Source organism: Myotis yumanensis, unplaced genomic scaffold (assembly GCF_028538775.1).
Source record: "Myotis yumanensis isolate MYYU_CA2020_CCGP unplaced genomic scaffold, mMyoYum1.0.hap1 SCAF_2, whole genome shotgun sequence".
In the NCBI taxonomy this organism is placed as follows: domain Eukaryota; kingdom Metazoa; phylum Chordata; class Mammalia; order Chiroptera; family Vespertilionidae; genus Myotis; species Myotis yumanensis.
This window is the reverse complement of record NW_027223753.1, coordinates 212,018,407-212,039,670: the sequence shown is the minus strand read 5'-3', so window position 1 is coordinate 212,039,670 and position 21,264 is coordinate 212,018,407. Positions and strand designations below refer to the sequence as shown.

At 44.6% G+C, this 21,264-nt stretch overlaps 1 protein-coding gene across 2 annotated transcripts; it reads right to left on the bottom strand.

Moving 5' to 3' along the window:
* Positions 1 to 3,566: 3,566 nt before the first annotated feature.
* Positions 3,567 to 21,264, bottom strand: LCA5L (lebercilin LCA5 like). Of its 2 annotated transcripts, XM_070407177.1 has the most exons (8): positions 20,946 to 21,264; positions 20,332 to 20,478; positions 13,827 to 14,341; positions 10,676 to 10,813; positions 8,632 to 8,716; positions 7,292 to 7,398; positions 6,874 to 6,991; positions 3,567 to 4,285 (listed from the first exon to the last, which is right to left on the bottom strand). In XM_070407177.1, the coding sequence occupies exons 1-8, from the start codon at positions 21,262 to 21,264 to the stop codon at positions 3,567 to 3,569; spliced, it is 2,148 nt and encodes a 715-aa protein (XP_070263278.1). The 2 variants fall into 2 exon arrangements, with proteins under 2 accessions (XP_070263278.1, XP_070263277.1); XM_070407176.1 differs by lacking the exon at positions 20,332 to 20,478.

Below are 21,264 nucleotides of genomic sequence, written 5' to 3'. Positions count from 1 at the left end.
TGGTGCTTGACTTAAAAATATTTATTATAAAAAATATGTTTTTATTGATTCAGAGAGAGAAAGGAAGGGAGAGGGAGAGAGAGATAGAAACATCCATGAGAGAAATATCATCAATTAGTTGCCTCCTGCACACTCCCTGCTGGGAATGGAGTCTGAAACCCAGGCTTGTGTCCTGACCGGGAATCGAACCAGTGACCTCCTGGTGCATGGGTCGACACTCAACCACTGAGCCACACTGGCCAGGATGGATCGCTTTCTATTTAAAACATCTTTCCCTCCTGATGATACAGCTATGTTCAGTATAGAAAATCATAGAAAATAAATACACTGAAAATAAATTAAAAATTGACCACAATCTCCTCCCTTAGAGATAGAAGTTAGCATTTTATTATCTACTAGAGGCCCAGTGCATGAAATTTGTGCATTGGCGGGGGGTATCCCCTCAGCCCAGCCTACACCCTCTCCAATCCGGGACATCCCTCTCACAATCCTGGACCCCTGGCTTCTAATCGCTCACCTGCCTGCCTACCTGGTTGCCTCTAACTGCCCCCTCTGCCAGCCTGATTGCCCCTCACTGCCTCTGCATGCTGGCCTGATTGCCCCTAACTGTCCCCCCTGCTGGCCTGGTCACCCCTAGTTGCACCCTACTGCTGGCCAGGTCACCCCCAGCTGCCCCCTCCCTGATGGCCTGGTCACTCCTTACTGCCCCCCCTGCTGGCCTGGTCGCCCCTCAACTGTCCCCCTCTGCCCACCTGGTCGCCCCCAACTTCACCCCCCTGCCAGCCTGGTTGCCTCTTACTGCCCCCCTGCCGGCCTGGTTGCCCCCAACTGCCCCCTTCTGCCAGCCTGGTTGCCCCTAACTGTTATTTGGTCATCCCTCACTAACTCCCCCTGCTGGCCTGGTCACCCCACGCAGCCTGCTGTTCAGTCATTTGGTCGTCCCTCACTAACCCCCCTGCCGGCCTGGTCACCCCATGCAGCCTGCTTGTTCAGTCATTTGGTTGTCCCTCACTAACGCCCCCTGCTGGCCTGGTCACCCCACACAGCCTGCTTGTTCAGTCGTTTGGTCGTCCCTCACCCCCCTGCTGGCCTGGTTGTAGGTAGCCATCTTGTGAGGGTTAATTTACATATTACCTCTTTATTATATAGGATAATAATAAAAGTGTAATATGCTAATTAGACCAGACAGCCAAACGACCTTCAAGATGTCCTTCCAGATGAAGCCGGGGCTTTGAGGGCTGAGGCAAGCTGCTGTGGCTGCAAGGGCCGAGCCCCTTGTATGAATTTCGCGCATCGGGCCTCTAGTCTTATGCATATATCTTTAAAATAATCTTAATTAGATGACTAGAAAGTAACAAGCTTAGCTTATATTTTTATTAAATAGTGCCCTACAGAAGCACTTTTAGGTAGTTCTGATTTAATGTTATGATTGTGCTTTTGTTGTGGGTAGGCATAAGGAAAGATCCCCTGAAAAATTTTCCATCTGCTGTAAAGCTGGAGTAGACATTGTAGTATTGTACTATTACACCATTTCTAAGAATCATTTTAGTAAATTTCCCCAGAATTTAGGGCTAGTCAGTTATGTCATTTCATGTGCATTTGCATAGTCCCCTGTGTAAGCTATGAGAATTCTAAGTGTTCTCTCTCTGCCCTCCCCCATCTCTCCTTCCTTCTGTTTTCCCCACTGTAGTTTTCATAAAGGTCAAAGCTTATGCCATTTGTAGTCTTTATCTTTGGTTTTAAATACAATTCTTTTCCCATCATAACTTATACTCCCCCCCCTTTTTTACACTCCCTTTTAAAAGTTTATTTTTTATTTTCAATTTTTAAAAGTGTTAATATTACACACCAACCCATAAACATCCTTGGAAATACTGTGGTCTAAACCTATATATATAAAAGCCTAAGTGACCATTTGACTGTTTGACCCATAGCTATGACGTGCACTGACCACCAGGGGGCAGACACTCTGACTGGTAGGTTACCTTGTTGTTGGGGTCCGGCCAATCGGGACTGGGTGAGTGGGGCTGGACACACCCTGAAGCCCTCCCGCAGTCCCTCCCTTGCCCCGATCATGCATTGGTGGTTTCCCTCAGCCTGGCCTGTGCCCTCTCACAATCTGGGACCCCTCAGGGGTCTGTGCACTGGGCCTCTAGTTATAAATAAGTTGCTCTTATAACTAAATGAATGCAGCCCTGGCCAGATAGCTCAGTTGGTTATAGTGTCCAATGAGCCAAGGTTGTGGGTTCAGTTCCCATTCAGGGCACATGCAGGAAGTAACCAATGAATGCATAAATAAGTGAAACAATAAATTGATGTTTCTCTCTCTCTCTTAAAATATATAATCTAAAAAAAATGAATGAAGGCAAGTTAACTGATGAACATTGAGAGTACAGCCCTTTTTGTATAGTCCTAAAATAAAATATTCTAGGTGTAAAGAACACATTAATCAGGACTGAGCAGCTAACTTGTGGATACTATATCCATATGCTTTTTTAAAAAATATATTTTTATTGATTTCAGAAAGAAATCAATGAGAGAGAGAGAGAGATAGAAACATCAATGAGAATCATTGATCAGCTGTTTCCTGCATGCCCCGTACTGGGGATGGAGCCCGCAACCTGGGCATGTGCCCTTGACCAGAATTGAACCCAGGACCCTTCACTCCACAGGCTGACGCTCTATCCACTGAGCCAAACCAGCTAGGGCCCCATATACTATTTTGAAAGAACAAGATTAACAGAAAAAAAGGTCAAGGTGCAGGTATGCAACGAATATATTTAAAAATGCTGAATCCTAGGTGTACATGGGAAAGTGTTGCCCACAAAGGCAGGATATTAGATGCCCAGTTTAGCTGAATAAGACAACACTCAAAAAATAATTTTAAAAAAGTATTATTGATTTTTAGAGAGAGGAAGGGAGAGACTGAAAAACATAAATGTGAGAGAGAAACATTGATTGGCTGCCTCCCAATGCACCCCTACCTGGGATGGAACCCGCAACCTGGGCATGTGCCCTCACCAGGAATTGAACCATTTACCCTTCAGTGTATGGGATGACACTCCAACCAACAGCCACACCAGCCAGGGCACAAAAATAATTTTCATAAAACCAAGCTTGGTGATCACTGCTGTGTTTGTGGTTTTTAAAAAACATAGAACCCTCTGATCATATTTTATCTTTAAAAGCTGCTTCATGCTTTTAAAGTTTCAATGCAATTTGATTTTTGATAAAATTGTTATATGAATGAGATATGTATATCTTGGGTGGACTTGAGCAATGGAGTCCCATAGAATATGAAAACCATAATAAATGAGTCATCCAAAAGATAATGGATGTCTCAGTTATAGGAAAAATAAGGTGTCATTAGAAATGTTGTCATTGTCTAATACAAAATGGAATTTTAACATTAGGTTAGCAATAAAACAAAACCTTAATTATCCAAAGTCAATTTATGTACTGAACACACACACACACACACACACACACACACACACACAGTACAAAATTAAAGGCACAAAAGAACCAGAATAGCAGACCAGACTGTATTAGAATATCGATTTTATTTAAATAATTATTTTCATTTTTCCTTCTGTAGGTGACGAGGACTGCACAGAATTCACCACAGTTACTTTAGAATCTCCAAAAGCATTGCTGGCAGAGGCCTGACTAGCGGGTGGCTGCTGCATCTTACTTTTCCGGGTCTCCTCAGACCCTTCAGGAGCAGGACTTGCTTGGTCATTTTTAAAGACACAGCCTGATCCAAAGAGTTCCTCCATGAGATTGCTCTTCTTTGCTCTGAAAGTTGCGTCTGTTGCTTTTGTTCTGGAAGACTTAGCAAAAGAGGGCTCGTACCCGCCCCCGGAGTGCCTGGGCTTCAGTTCTTTGGCGCCCCCGCGCTGTTTGCCTGTGCTGTGGCTGCATCTCCAGGCACCCGGTTTGGCTGGCCCACCGGAAGCAGGAAGCCCATGATGCAGGTTTTCCGTGGCTTCTGTGAATAAATAATGCTTTCTCTGTCGGAGGTGGATTTTGGTGTTGTGGGCATTTTTATTTGGTACCTCATCCACGTCGCTTTTTGGGACACTGTTCTTAAGCTCTTCTTTTGCTGCATCATTTTCCTGTTGGCTTCCCCATTCAGGGGGAATGACTGAGATTCTTTTTGATGGCAGTTCTTGTTCTTTTTCTAAAGTGCTTTTCTTCTCTTGATCAGCTTTTCTCTCTCTCTGTCTTCCAGGATTCTCCAGAGCTGCTGGTACTTTCAGGTGCTCCTCTTCCTTTGATAAATCTGTATTAGAAAAATAGTCAATTTGGCGATCTTTAAAATAATGGACTTTTATTTCAAGATGGCATGCATGTTTGCCACACTCATTTCCACCTCCCGACAAGCACATTAAAATGACATAAAGGTGAGGCAGTGAGAGCACACAGCACCAGAATACGGAAAGGTGCTATTAGCGGCAGGGATGTGGCACTCTCCTAATCATACCAAATGAGAAAGATATGAAACCAAAAGAAAAATGATATTCCCAAGAGAACTAGAAGTAGCCAATAGGTTATTACTGAAGGTTCAAACACCACTAGCTGGAGGTAGTGCCAGTTGAAACAATAAGGATATTTTTACCCAATTGGCAAGTCATTTTGAGTTGGTGAGACTGTCGGGAAATTGGAACTCTTGTTCCCAACGCGTGGGTGTGTAACTTGGCGTAGCTTTATCTGGGTGGCAGTCTGGCAGTACTGATTACAGTTTTGAGTGAACATATTCATAGCCTCAACAACTTCCCTTCTAGGACCAAGCCCTACAAACACACACACTGGCACGTCGGGTAAGGATGTTCCTGAGCATGGGTAGGTCACAGCGGCACGTCCTAAATGCCTGTCAGAGGGTCGTGGTTAAATACACGATGGCATGTGCAGCCTGTGGGACTCTGGGCATTTGTGATAGAGACGACGGGGATGGACGTGCCCTGACAGGAGAGATTTCAGTTGTTAGTGAAGCAGCCACGGGGAGAAGGGCTGCCCTTTCCCGTCCTCGCCAGGCAGCAGGGAGCCTGCCGTCAGCCCTCCCTCCCCGGGGGCGTGGGAAGGTCTGTTGCAGGCACAGACTTGCGCAGACCTGCAGCCATGACCAACGAGCTGGTCAGAGGAGGCCGCCATTTAGCAGGCAGAATGGCAGTCATTGTGAGGGAGAGTGGGACAGCGCTGGACGTGCAGAGAGCTGGGACATTCCTCACATATCCCACACATTCTGAAATGAAACTATTCACTATACTCCAAAATAATAAAAAAGGAATTCTAGCAAGAGACAAAATATGTTTCAAGGATTAGTGGTGAGCAAAGCAGCAGCAAGATGTACAGTTGATGCTAAGTGACATTATGCCCTGCTGATACTTAATGCAAATGTTAAACGTTGCTAACAGGCGACATTGCTATTTCCCACCTCCACCGCTCCCAGTCCCAGTCCAGACCACCAGCCTCTTGCCTGGGTCACGGCACCGGCTGCGGCCTGGCCTCCCTGCCCGCCCTTCCTTCTCCGCAGTCAGAAGAGACACCTCTGGTCCCACTGGTGAAGGTGAAGCCGGATGATGGCTGCACCCCAGAGGCAGAGGGCCACCAGTTTGTTGTGTTTTTTAAAAAATATATATATTTTTATTGATTTCAGATAGGAAGGGAGAGGGAGAGATAGAAGCAGCAATGAGAGAATCATTGATCTGCTGCCTCCTGCACGCCCCACACTGAAAATCCAGCCTGCAACCTGGGCATGTGCCCTTGACCGGTATTGAACCCGGGACCCTTCAGTCCGCCGGCTGACATTCTAGCCACTAAGCCAGCGGTTCTCAACTTGTGGGTCGTGACCCCTTTGGGGGTCGAACGACACTTTCACAGGGGTCGCCTAAGACCATCCTGCATGTCAGATATTTACATGACGATTCATAACAGTAACAACATTACAGTTATGAAGTAGCAACAAAAATAATTTTATGGTTGGGTCACAGCATGAGGAACTGTATTTAAAGGGCCAGAAGTTTGAGAACCACTGCTCTAAGCCTACCCGGCTAGGGCAAGGGCCACCAGTCTGGTAGTAAAGAGGTTTGAGCATTAAGGGCTGGTGTCACCCGGACCCCTGCTCCCCTGTACCACTCTGCAGTGTTGCCAGGTGAGCCGGTCCTGGCCGTCTGGCCCACCGCCCACGGGAGAGGGCGCCCTGTCCCTGTGCTGTAGCCCGGTCGGCTGAGGGCTCCCATTTCACCCCCAGCGTGTTCTGCTCCGACCTCCTCCCAGCGCTGGAGGTGAGCCCTGGGCTCTTAGAACAGGAGGTTCTGAGCAGCCTGTTCCACCGGAACCCCTCCCAGGCCCGCAGAGCAGCCCTGCCGGCGGCCGTGCGCGGTGGGTTCTCTGTGCCCAGGGCGGTGCAGGACCTCGTCCTGACGGGCCCTTGTACATTCGGGCCCAGAAGCCAGAGTCTGCCGGCCGACCCCTCCCTGGAAGCCTTCGGTTGGTCTCATTAGTGGCCGTGTTACCCTTTACTCAGCTGGGCTTGTCTGCCACTCAGTTTGTCAGAGTGAACGTCATGTTTAAGGGTACATGCAAGGACAGGGAAGTGAGAGGCAACGCAAGGGAATGAATGCGGCATCAGGTTGAAGACTGGTTGTTTCTGGCGGGCAGGGAGGGGATGTGGTTAGGAAGGGCCCACAGTGTGTTCTGGGGACTAACGTTCTATTTATTAGGGCTGGTGGCTACACAGTGTTAAATTCTATAATCATTCTTTCAACAGTATATATGTCTTATGTATACTTTTATACACGGACATACAGAATTCACAACTTACAAAAAGAAAAAAAAAGAATAAATATGACTTAAAAGTTGCTAAATCACCTTCATATTTTCTCTTGGACTCCTCTTGGCTTGGTAGTTTACTGCAACAGTGAGGAATTACATGGACTATTCCAGTGGATTTTTCTTTATGACCAGTGTTTCCTGTTATCTTTTTACTCTGGAATTCAGAAAAGCAGCAAAAGCTCATCTTTTGGGTATAGATAATTTTAAATTGTATTTAATTCAATGAATACAAATACTTTTTTGTATAGATCAAACTACTGTAGCCTATTTTGTGAAGACTAGTAGCTCTACCCACAAATCCGTGTGCTCGTAGCTCGCTGCCCCGCCCTCCTGTAGCTCTCGGCCGCTTGTAGATCTGTCATCATGTTACGGCATCCTGTCTAATTTGCATATTCCTCTATTATTATATTAGATATGTTTAATTAGACGTTGCAAGATTTCAAATTTGCTGTACCTTAGTCATCAAAGATGGCACGTCTTCCGATTTTTGGGTCCCCTGTTGTCTTGTACTTGTAAATGGAACATTTTTCCTGTCTGTCTGCACTGATTTTGTTGAAGAAACTGCAGAACAAGTACATTACATATAAGAAACATGTCTGACATTTGGAAGCAATATTGATTGTAAGTATAAAATAACTGACACTTTGCTCCCCTGCTGGCCCAGTTGCCCCCAACTGCCCTCTCCTGCAGGTCGGGTCCCCCCACAACTGCCCTCCCCTGCTGGCCTGGTCCCCCCCAACTGCCTCCCCTGCAGGTCTGGTCCCCCCCCAACTGCCCTCCCCTGCCAAACTGGTTGCCCCTAACTGCCCTCCCCTGCAGGTCTGATCCCTCCCAACTGCCCTCCCCTGCCAGCCTGGTCACCTCCAACTGCCCTCCCTCCCCTGCAGGCCCAATTGCCCCCAACTGCCCTCCCCTGCCAGCCATCTTGTGGTGGCCATCTTGTGATGACATGGGGGTGGCCAGCTTGTGCAAGGGTGTGACGGTCAATTTGCATATTGCCCCTTTATTACATAGGATTATTTATTTTTAAAATATATTTTTATTGATTTCAGAGAGGAAGGAAGAGGTGGGGAGAGATAGAAACATCAATAATGAGAGAGAATCATTGATTGGCTGCCTCCTGCACACTCCACACTGGGGATTGAGCCTGCAACCCTGGCATGTGCCCTGACCAGGAATTGAACTGTGGTTCATAGGCCAACGCTCATCCATTGAGCATATTGGCCAGGCTAAAGTTGAGTTTTAAATCCACACTCTGGCTAATATTCTTAGCAAGTTCAACATTTGGCAGCCACTTTGCTTCAAGCTGCAAAATCCTCCTTTCACTCCCCCTGAAGTAACATGCAGGACTGAGCAGAGGGTGGGAAGACAGGAACAAATTGCTATTCTTTTCTAGTTGTTGCAACCATAGCACAGTTTTATTATTTTCCTAGAGTCACATGATGTGTTTCAATGCCTAATAAAATGATTTTTTAAACATCTATTATTTTGGTGATATAAGGAAAATCTGACTAGATACTTAAGAATAGATTTTTGCCCTGACCGGTTTGGCTCAGTGGATAGAGCGTCGGCCTGCGGACTCAAGGGTCCCAGGTTCGATTCCAGTCAAGGGCATGTACCTTGGTTGCGGGCACAGTCCCAGTGGAGGGTGTGCAGGAGGCGGCTGGTCGATGTTTCTCTCTCATCGATGTTTCTGACTCTCTATCCCTCTCCCTTCCTCTCTGTAAAAAAATCAATAAAATATATATTAAAAAAAAAAAGAATAGATTTTGAGGAAAAATAGTCAAAACATACCTATTGGATAATCTTCTTTGTCATGTAAATTTTTCGCTATCCGATTAGTATAGATGTTTTTAATGTCAAGCTCTCGATCTTTCTCCTAAAAAGAACCACAAAACCAATTTTTCTATAAGTATTTGTTTTTTATCAACCTTGATTTCTTCTAAAAAACAATTTGAGTTCAGTATTTTCTTTTTTTTTTAGAGCATATCTTTTTTACTTTTTATTATATATTTATTGATTTTAGAGAGGAAGGAAGAGAGAGAGAGAGAAACATCAATGTGAGAGAGATACATCAATCTGTAGCCTCCATATGTGCCCCAACGGGGATCAAACCTCAGCCTAGGTATGTGCCCTGACTGGGAATTGAACTGGCGACCTTCTGGTGCACAGGACAATGCTCCAACCAACTGAGCCACACTGGCCAGGGCAAGTTCAGAATTCTTTGAATAAAATCTGTATTTCTAGCAGAAATAGAAATAGGCTATAGCAGTGGTCAGCAAACTCATTAGTCAACAGAGCCAAATATCAACAGTACGATTGAAATTTCTTTTGAGAGCCAAATTTTTAAAACTTAAACTATATAGGTAGGTACATTGTTATTAACTTAATTAGGGTCCTCCTAAGGCTTATGAAGAGCCACACTCAAGGGGCCAAAGAGCCGCATGTGGCTCGCAGGCTGCAGTTTGCCAACCACGGGGCTATAGCATTACATATCATTCCTGACATAAAAAAAACCCAGTTTTTAACAGAGTGACATATTATTAGGATGGGACAATGTTTTTGAAAAATTTCTGAGCTAGCTTCTTTCACTTGTTTCCATTCCCTATGTTTCTTATTCTTTTGCATGGCGCATTACAGTGGCCATTAGCCATTTAAACTAATTAAACTGATTTAAACTAATTAAAACACATAAAAAAGAATGAAATCTTACCCTTTGTGTCACATGGATGGACCTAAAGGGTATTATGTTAAGTGACAAATACCATAGATTTCACTTATATGTAAAATTGAAAAAAAATAAAATAGAAACAGACTCATATAGACACAGAGGGGAGGGGGATGGGAGGACTGGGTGAAAGGACTGAGAAGTATAGATTTGTACTTACAAAACAGTTATAGGGGCATAAGGTACAACAGAAAATATAGTCAATAACATTGCATGGTGCCAAGTGGGTATTGGAAATATTGGGGGGACACTTTGTAAAGTATATGGGTGTCTAACCACTATGTTGTACACCTGCATCCAATACAAAATAATATTGAAAGTAAACTGTAATTGAAAAATAAAAATAAACCAATTAAACTAAACTAAACTAAACTAAACTAAAAAATTTAGTCCTCAGTCACACTATCTATATTTGGAGTGCTTGGTAGCTTTGAATCCCAATATTTTTTTAAAAGTCTCAGCAAAATAAAAGTTTTGAAATCCTGGCTTGTTGAGGAAAAAAAAAAAGACTCAATGCACTGCTGAACAGTGCTTCTTACACATACGGCCAGAGGCACACCTGTTAGAATCAGGACCACTGAGGTGGGCCTGTGGACTAAGGAAGTCTCCCACGTCTGATTAGGGAGGAAAGCCCAGGAAGAAAGGGCCCAGGGATGGGGAGTGAAAAGAGACAAAAAAGATCTTGATGTTTAGAGGGGCAAGTTTTGATTATCTGGAAAACGCAGTTATATCTTTTTATTTGAGGGTCAGCATGTATGTCAGCAGCAGAGAAAAGGAAGAGGCAGGTCAAGAGCTGCTGACTGACAGGTGCAGGATGGCCGGGTCAAAAGGAAGGAACATGAAGGACCTTCCTCCTTCATGCTTGGAACCAAGGTTTAAGTCGGTACCCAGCACAGAGCGGGCCCAGAGTGGAAGACCACAGGGTCAGAACACAATCCGGATACTTGTGTGGGTGTGTTCCATTGGTTAATCAGGAGAAACAATAAGAAAGAAAATCCGTATCTCGGAACGCTCTCGGAATGCTTGTTGACTGTTCGTAGGGAAGAGGAGCCCTGACAATTGGGAAGCAGAATGTCACCAATGTTGTTGCGTTTGGCTTTAAAGAAGTACCTTCAGTTTTTGCAGGAGGAGTTTGACTTCCGTCTGCAGGGTCTCCTTGGCGGTCTGGGCGGCCAGCGTCTTCTGGCTCTCGATGGCCAGCTGCCGGCTGAAGGCTTTGTTGTTCAACCGCAGCTGCTTCTCCAAGTTCTGGAAACAGCGCATGTTTCAATGCTCATAACCAGTGCGGTTCTATCCAAACCTCTGACTTTAATGGACTCATTACACTTATGAGAGGTGCACATTTTTAATACAATATTAGTGATGGCTTGTACAGGGGACATTTTCTAGAACTAAGTAGAACCACAAAGAGACAAAATCCTGAGCACGACTCTAGAGAATAAATATGTTTTGAGCTGAATGTTTTTTACATTCTGGAATTTGATAAACATTTTTTTGAACAGGTTCTGAAAATCAATAGATATAATCACTGTCACACTTTAAGCCCAAGTAGGTCTGTTATGTGAAGTATTCTGCTAATGCCCTGCTAATAAGTTCTCACCTAATATGGGCAACAGGTTCTTGGAAACTGACTTTAAGTGAACGATGTATAACAAAACCAATGCTACCGTGGGCTGATGGATATAAATTAGGTTAAGTTCCTATGGCATATTTCTGTCATAAAAATCACCAAACCTCTAAATAAAGACCTGCAACATTCTGATATTAAACATGGAAATAAAGGCGAGCTCTACATACATTTAAGACAGATGAATAAAAGCAAGCTAATTCTTTCCAACCTGCAGATTCCAGCTCAGGGCTGTGGGTGGCCGGAGCCTCTCCTGGCAGCTCAGGGCGCCAGGCGGGATCCGCCTGGACCGGACACCCTACAGCACAGGCATACTCCCACCCACAGCCCCTCAGGCAGGGACAAGGCAGACACACTGCTGCCCTGCACGTGCACACCTCTGGACCGTGGGAGGAAACCAGAGTCCCAGGGCAAACCCACGCAGACATGGGGAACCAATGCCAACTCCTCAGGGACAGGCCCTGGCCAGGAATCCGTGTTTTTCCTCACCGATGCTATGATGACATGACGCTGAACGAAACAAGGTCATTCGAGGACCTGCTGTCTTCTTCAAAAACCCCTCAGCCTCTCTTCCTAAAGTCGCCCAGCCTCATGGAGCCCCTTGTGGCCTGTGGTCCAGCTGCCTGGGACAGCAGGGCTCCTGGTCTCACAGGCCCCATGCAGACAGGAAGCGGCCGCTGAGCATGGTCATGGCCACGGCCAGCTCAGGACTCGCTGCTGCAGCTCACCTCCCGGGACGGGAACTCTGTCACTGGAGATGTTTGGTCTGGACTCTGACAGAGGCTTGGCCAAACCTCTTTCTTTCCTTTTCTTCCTTTCTTTCTTTTTCTTTCTCTCTTTCTCTCTTTCTCTCTTTCTTTCTTTCTTTCTTTCTTTCTTTCTTTCTTTCTTTCTTTCTTTCTTTCTTTCTTCCTTTCTTTTCTTTCTTTCCTTTTTCTTTCTTTCCTCCCTTCCTTCCTTCCTTCCTTCCTTCCTTCCTTCCTTCCTTCCTTCCTTCCTTCCTTCCCTCCCTCCTCCCTCCCTCCTCCCTCCCTCCCTCCCTCCCTCCCTCCCTCCTTTCTTTCTTTTTTTCCCCCCCATAAAGTATGGTTTCCCCCATGAAAACATTAAGACCTTCTCATTAAAGGAAAGTGGGAAGTATGGTATGTAAAAGGGTGATATAACCACTAAAACCCTCACTCCCTAAAATATTAACACTAAAAAATACCTACGTATTTTGGCCCAAAACCTCTCCCCCCACAAAATGCCCTACAACCTAACGGAATTTCCCATGTAACCAAGTGCTTCTGATGGGAAAATACTCAATTACTTCTTGAATTCTTGATGCAGATGTAAAGAGATGTAGATGAGATAAAAATACAGTTACTTTTACACGACAGACACGTGCTGAGATGGACCTAATGTTGCCTAACAGCCACACAAGAGAACTTCGGTCTCCTACTTGCACGAGTGTAACGAGGTGGCTCATCATTTTCTGTAGCTCACATATCCACTGTAGGTGAGAAAATTCTCTTTGAAAATAGAGGAGGATTTTACCAAAGAAGAAATAACTGAGATTAAAAAAGCGGATTGAAAAGAATTGATATTTTCTATTTCAAGATTGTAAAATATACTTGTCTCTCATCATCACATACTAAGGAATTAAACAGTAAATCAATTCCAGTTATGTTTATGCTCAATGTCATCCAGGTGCTCTCCCCACTCATCCCTTCAATGGGATCCCCAGCTCTGGAAGCCACACATCATCAGGGAAACCAACCCATTAATTTCTCCAATTGCTTTAGTTCCGTTTCCCTCTGTGCTCGCAGGAGTAGTATCGGGGAAAATGTCCATTTCTAAAATACCAAAATGTCTATGTGTAGTGACTGGACAAACGGATGAGGGAGCAGGCAGGGGAAGGGACTGAAGACACGCGCTGTGAGGTCTTTAGGGAAGTAGCCTTTTAATAAAGAGTTTGAAGTAGAGGTTTGCTTTCTAAGACAGTTGCACACCACACACATCACAGCCCACCCCACCCCACTCCACCCCACCCCACCCCAGCCACACCACACCACACCACACACACCACACCCTACCCTACCCCAGCCCACCCCACCCGACCCCAGCCACACCACACCACACCACACACCACCTCACCCTACCCTATCCAACTCCACCCCACCCCACTCCATCCCACCCCAGCCACACCACACCACACCACACCACACCACACCACACCACACACACCACACCACACACCACCTCACCCTACCCTATCCCACCCCACCCCACCCCACCCCAGCCACACCAGCCACACCAGCCACCCCACCCCACACCACACACCCCACACCACACCACACCCCACAACACACCACCCCACCCCACACCATCTTTTCAGCACGTACACAGTCTCCCCTAACAAGAGAACCGTCCTTTTCAGATCAAGAGCCTGTGCTCGCTCACTGTGACAGAGGCACGATTTCCAGATCTGGGCTGTTTCTCTTTCCTTTGAGCACCGCCTCCCCTGGCCCCTGCCCCCTGTGGACACAGCATCAGTGTGAAGGCCTGCAGAGGGAGGCACTTGGGCGAGGACGCACGCGCACCCTTCTGTGTTAATTCTGGACCCTTAACACGCCTAGGCCGTGAAATACAGACCTGTATCTGCTTGTCATTGGCCTCCATCTTGGTGGTCAGGGCAGCCAGTCTTTCGGTAAGCTCCTCCCTCTCTGCAAGACTCCTGTCTTCACAAAGTGTCTGCAGGGCCTGCAAGGTGTCTTTGGTCTTCAGCAATTTGCTGTCCGTTTCTTTCAGTTTCCGAGATACAATTCTTTCCTTTTCTTTGGATTTCTTAAGTAGCTGCCTTAAATTTTTAACTTCATTCTGATGTTTAGCCATAATCTGAGGTACATTATTTTGTGAAGTCTCATATCTTCCTATAGCTTTCAAGTGCCTAATCTCAAGCTGTTTCAATAACTGGTTTTCTAAGGCCGTGGCTTCCATCTTACGATGTATATCAGTTAATTCGTTTTTCAATTCTTTAATCTTATGGAGCCTTGCTGAGAGCACGCGCTGAGTTATGGCATCTCTTCTCTGGGTGATCATATTGATTTTAGAACTTAAAAGTGATGCATTCCACTTCTGCTTTTTTTCAACTGAGATTTCCTTCTGACCTGTTAAGCAGATAATTCAGTTAGTTACTAGATACAAACATATATATATATATATAGATAGATATCTATATCTATATCTATATCTATATCTATATCTATATCTATATCTATATCTATGTATATATCTGCAGGTATGCAAATATGTACACCCCCCTCTCCTGCACAGATGTACATATTCATGAGAGCTAGAAAGGGAAAGAACTAACATTGAATGAATATCCATGCTTAGGCTAGGCCCTTTATATATAGCTATCTCATTTAATGCAGTTCTTTAAGGTCAGTAATAGTCTATTTTATAGCTAGACTTTTTTAGTTGTTTGTCCAAGGTTACGTAACCACGAAGTGACAGAGTGAATTGAAAGCCAGGTCTTCTTTGACTCTGAAACCTGTACTTATATCTTTTATAAAGCTAAACTAAAGCTCATGAAAATAGGTAACATTTATTAAGTGCTATCATATATCAGACATTGAACTAATGTTTTATACAGATCAGATGTAATCCTTCTAACAATATCTTATCGGGCAATTAGAGTGTAACATTAAAGCCCAATGTAATATGTGAATATCTCATATGTTCAAAAACCCATTTAAAAACCATCACACTGCTTAGATAATATATACAGATATTCAATTTTTCAATACATCCAACAAAGACCCTTTTTCTTCCATTACTTTGGCTGGGCACCAAATAAAGTAGTCAGGGGGCTTGTGTTCAGGAGTTTATTGAAAACAAAATGTTTCTAAACAATGTTATAGCAAACTTATAAGCACCGAGCTTACATAATTGAATTTGAGTATGTCAAATGTATGTGCAACATCACTTACTGTCATCCTATTTTAAAGATGAACAAACTGATGCTTAGCGATGTCACTTGTCAATGGGCACAGGTAAGTGGGGAGACAGAACCCAGGTCTGTGTGCCTACACCACTGCCTCATACCTATATTCTTTTGTATGATGTATATGTTTACATGTATAGAGTATATGTATGTGTGCATCTGTGTATGTAAACAAATGTGTGTGCATGTGTACATATTAGTATATTTGTATTGAGAGAGACTGAGTCTGGATTCTAGAATCTAAAATATCTGATCCTCATCCTGGAGAGAGAGGGAATGTCATGGCCACGGTCACTGGTGTCCTAACCTTAGGCTCCTGGCCAAGTGTGGACACATCCTCTGAGACATGGCTTAGTATGTTTGGTTTGGGAAAGGCGGTTCGGCCTGGGATAGAAACAATGAGCCAAAAGAAACAGCCGGTGCTTTCTGGGGATACAACATTTGAATCCTGGCTGTGAAAGACCACATGGATTTGACCACCGTTAGTGTCTGTATACATCAGTTATAGATGAACTGTCTTTACAACTGTGCCGCCAATGGCATTTATTTTCCCACTGGCGACAGCGGAGTAGGGCTGTGGTTGAATATTGAGTATTTTGGAATCAGCTTTTGAGCACATTGAAAACTGGAAAGCACAGCAGACCAGAGTCTGTGACACCAACGAGAAGGGCAGCGAGCAGGTGCTTGTGGTTGTGTCGAGGCCACTTGAATAGCCTGGGCAGTGGCTAGGGGAACCCTAAACCCAGGCCATGTGGATCAGGCTGGATTAAAACAGGGGTGGGTGGCGGTGCCACGTTCTATGCTATGCCCGCCATGACTGAACTTGATCTCCAACTTGTACTGTCTTCCAGCTCTTGGGTGACATGACCCTGAACAGGAGAGGGAGTTCTCCGAGACTAGAAGGGTGAGGGGTGGTGGGTCAAGTGGGCTGTGAGGCTTGTATCCCTGTCTCACATGCATTCAAGTGACTGGAGGGTGGGCAGTCAGAATGAGTGGGCACCTGGGGACTAACCCCACAGCCCTGGCCAAGGCCATAGGTGGGGATGTATACAGAGGGCCTGGGTGCTTTGAAAAGAGGAGGTGTCAGCCTTTGAAAGATCACATGGGCCCCACTGGTGTGACTCAGTGGTTGAGCATCGACCTATGAACCAGGAGGTCTTAGTTTGGTTCTTGGTCAAGGCACATTCCTGGGGTTGTGGGCTTGATTCCCAGAAGTGGGTATGCAGGAGGCAGCCAATCAGTTATTCTCTCTCATCATTGCTGTTTCTTCTCGCCCTCTCCCTTCCTTTCTGAAATCAAGAAAAAAAAATCACATGGGCTTGGACAAGAACACGTAAGTGATAAAAATAAAGGACAAGAGGCTCTTCTGAAAATCTTCTTGTCTGTGAAAGGTCTTCCATATGCCCTCCACTCCCCAAACACACCTGAGATTACATTTCTTGCCTACCCTACTGGGCGGGCCCGAGAGAATAAGCCAGTTTGCTCCAGAAAGGTAAATATATCACTTGCCGTTGGAATGGTAGAGAACAATTTCATATTCTACACATCAGGCATACTTATATAACTATAAAACTGTAGAAAATGAAAATAGGGTTTAATCCTTAATGCTTTTATACCTCATTATCCTAACCTACACAAAATAAGGGTAAAACTTACAATTTCTATCCCACTTCACACAATTAAGGCAGATTTAGCTTAATGATCAAACTACTCTTGGGATATTTAATTTTAAACCACTGAGCTAAGACATTCAAATTGTTAATTCATCAAAAAAAAACAAAAAACATGTACATTTAAGTCCACAGTTAACCAAAAAGGCGCTTATCACATTACTTACAAGGCAACGTGCTCTTCTGAACATTCTAAGAATGTGCCCCACTCACGCTTCCCCGTGGCCGCCTCCTCCTTCCCTGGTCACCCTACCCTCCTGTCTAGGAGCCATTGTCCTCCACCCCCACCCCCGTTTCCCCTCGGCCTCTTCTGGTCTCTTCCTCCTTGTTTCAGTGTCTCATTCTACCATCAAGGCCTTCCACGCCCTCAGTCTGGTTCTGCTCCTTATCCTGAGCTATGTTCCCATCACTCCTGTGGGCCTGCCCTCCACCAGGTTCTCTTCTCTTCCAGGTAACGCTATATTTCACCTCGATAGAGATGCCCACCTCCGCCAAGGACCAGGGTAAGAAGAGGGTCGAAGGAAGGGCTTTCCCTTTCTGTTCTCCACAGTTCCCGCTGTTAGTCTGTAGGTGACGGTCTCCAACACTGCCTTCATCTACCACCTGCACCTGACCAGACCACAGGGCCAAAGGCGTGCTGGCGATCGCATGCAGTGAAGTAACTTCTTTTTCGGTATACCCATGTTTTGAATGACTATCACATATTTTGGCACTGTATTAGCAAACGCATCAAAGAAGAATATACGGGTGGGGCAAAAGTAGGTTTATAGTCATGAGTGCGTGAAACACAGTTATTCTCGTATTACTATTTATTAATTATTGTATTATTTTCCATATGAACAACTATAAACCTACTTTGGCCCTCCCCTGTATAATTGAAAGAGTGCTGAAAGTACATTTTCTACAAAAGATACAGTTTTTAAAAATTAAATTTTAGATATACAGTATATTGCTTGCTATTATTTACATTGGTTTAGGTAAATCTCTTAATACTTGACCAAAGCAAAAATCCTATCAAACTGAAGTTCTCATTTCATCCTTATAATTTTTCTCTAGGAAATATCTTTCTGCCATAAGCTTTGCTTTTCTAAACTGGGACTTGAACATGATCTCTGATGTTATTATTCTTTAGTGAATCCCAGGTCTCCTTTGGTGGTTCCTAATCCAGTGTTCCCAGCCCCTGAAGGTCAGCCATCGACTCTCAATGTATGAGAATGATGAGCAGATGCTGACCATCCATGGAGAAGGGGCTGCACTGGTGAAGACATTAAGCCTCTTAGTTTTGGGTTAGAACTATATCAATTACTTGCTGCTGAAATTTCTTTGGCAGATACTTGCAAAACATGAGCTGTAAGGGAACAAAAGAATACAAGGATAAACCTAGGAAACACGTTATCATTCTATGACAAAGTTTGATGTGACAACAAGTGTTTCAAGTTCCTGATGCACTGGTACAAGGGTCCTCAGGGGCATGTAATTTGAGTTGAAGATGCACCCAATATTTAAAACAATTTCAGAGTATTCATACACAAAAGTGCCCTTCAGAATTTGAGTGCACTGTCAGGTGACTGAATTAATTTAGCTTACTCCCAGTTTATGGACAAGTATCTTGCACAAAACACATAATAAATATCTGTGGAACAAATAAATGAAGAATCAGTTTTAAATAGTTAAATCATAAGGTGCTTAGAACTCAAAATGAAGTCCATTTCTCATAGAAAGTTTTGCAAATGCTAACAGCCTTCCCACAGTCCCACAAAAGCGTAGAGTCCAGTGGTTCTCAACCTGTGGGTCGCGACCCCTGAAAATACATCCTGCATATCAGATATTTACATTACGATTCATAACAGTAGCAAAATTACAGTTATGAAGTAGCAACAAAAATAATTTTATGGTTGGGGGTTACCACAACATGAGGAACTGTATTAAAGGGTCGTGGCATTAGGAAGATTGAGAACCACTGGGTAGACTCAATATACAATGCAGTAGATAGATCCATGGTCCCTTGTCATAACCCTTGGGGCTATGCTGTTTCTGAACTTGGGGGTCTTGTTTTTTAAGGTTCATGTATGGTATTTTCCACAGTGCTTCCATCCTAGTAGGGTTGGGGACATCATACTTTAATCAAATAATATTTTTAGGTGAAATAGATTTAACTATCCACACTAAGTGAAATAAAGATCAGTCTCATGTCAGTTCAAATCAGGTTTGTTTTTTTAACATAAATTTCATGCCCAGCCGGCCTGGCTCAGTGGTTGAATGTCCACCCATGAACCAGGAAGTCATGGTTTGATTCCTGATCAGGGCACATGCCTGGGTTGTGGGCTCGATCCCTAGTGTGGGGTGTGCAGAAGGCAGCTGATCAATGGTTCTTCCTCATCAGTGATGTTTCTATCTCTCTTTCCCTCTCCCTCCCTTCCTCTTTGAAATCAATTAAAAATATATTATAAAACACGTAAATTTCACATATACTTCATGTGTACAATATATGTGAGAATCCACTACAAACCTAAAAAAATTTTATTGATTGATTTTGAGAGAGAGAGAGAGAGAGAGAGAGAGAGATTGATTTTGTTGTTCCACTTATTTATATATTCACTGTTTGGTTCTTGTATGTGCCATGACTGAGGATCAAACCTGCAACCTTGGCGTATCAGGATGATGCTCTAACCAACTGAGCTACCTGGCCCTGCCCAAATCAGGTTTTTGTTGCTAAAGTAGTTTTGGTGCCAAACATATGGAAAATGTTTGGTTATCAGAGCTTCCTAAGTCTCCAATGCAGCTAAGGGAGCGTGTAACCGTGGAAGCTGACTGCGATGCATGTTCTGGTGTGCTAACCGCTTCCGAATGCCGGAGTCCCACTGTGAGGGGGGTGCTGGGCTTTCCGTCTTCTGCCCCAGGCCTTCCCAGTGGGTCTGGGACTCCCACCTTCTAGAAAAGGGGCTTCTAACCTCCTGAGAATCTGCTGAAAGCTGTGGTCCCTTCTCCCTAGAAGAGTTCACAAACGGAACTCTGCATAGAAGTTCATGGGGTTCACAGGCAAGGGTCTTAGGTTAGGAGCCCCTGCTCTCTAGCTAGGAAGAGGGGGAGCTGGAGATTCTAGACGACACAGACATGGCACAGAGTCCTAGTCAGGCTGTGGTGACAGCTATTGGGTAAATGTGACAGATGTGCCCCACACTTACAGGCTATTACTTTCCACCTGTTGACTCCTGGCAGTTCTCATGGTCACAGTGGAAAAGTCCCGGCTATTTCTCACATAAACAATCTTTATAAGCCCAGGATTGCCTGCAATGGGAGGGAGTGATTGCAGTCTGGGCAGGGAGGCAGGGAGTGAGGAAGTCAGGCCATCACCAGGCTAATGCCAATTTAGACAGTTAGGAGTTGAAGGTGTTGGCACTTCTAAAGCCCACAAGGAAATGACATAGTCAACAGCCTTTTGCCATCTGTTTCAAAAGATTATCTTTGTCATATGCCTCACCAGAGTTGGAGAACATCTTTTCGGGCTGTTGAGACAGGAATTGGTATTTCATTGGTGATTCACACCAGAATTTTCCAGCTGAGATGTAAGGCAAGAAGCCACTGAGATCCAAGCACCGTGGTGCTCTGTGACAAGGCCACCTGTTAACTAGAAAGGGAACCAGCCTCACTGCGGGCTCCAGCAGGTAAACGTGCAGAGGGCTGGCATGACATTTTCAATCTAACTCTCGGTTATTCTGTAATTATTCTTTTTTTTTCTTTTGTCATCAAACATCTATTGAGGGTATGACCATTTTTGGCTGGTTTCTTCTTCTGAATACAAAAAGGGAATTTAAAAAGAAGTCATCTGTGAAAGCAGACTAATTCCAAGTCTGCAAGTTCTGCACCAAGTATAGACCATCCAGCTTGCGGGAAAAGTAACCAGCAAAGCACAGCCCTTCGTAATTATTCTTAATTTCTCTACTTCCAAATTCCTTCCGTAAAACTTCACTTATAATACACGTGGACAATGTGAAAAGGTAATAAAAGTGAATGTGGCCACTTCAAATATTAGTGCCTTACATAATGGTGTCAGTGTGAGCAGGCCCTGGGTCTCGGTTGGGACATTTTGCTTACCTTTAGGTTGGAAGAGTTCAGAAACGTAGTTTTTCTTCTCCTTTTTTTCCTTTATCACAGGCTTCTCTAAATAGTGTCCATTAGCGGCTGTTTCTGAACGTTCAGAGAGAAAGTCTTCTGAGTAATCATAGTAAGAAATTAGGCTGCAGGAGCACTGAGATCTGCTGTAGTCCACGCTCTTATCGGAGGTGTTGCCATCCCCGGGAAGTTCGGCTGGGCTGGGGCTGCCCCTGGGCTCCTTGGGTAGCTGGCTGCTTTCCAGGGCCACGGCGGGGAAGTGCTCATCGCCATGGTTGCCTGCTGCGCCAGCCAAAGACAT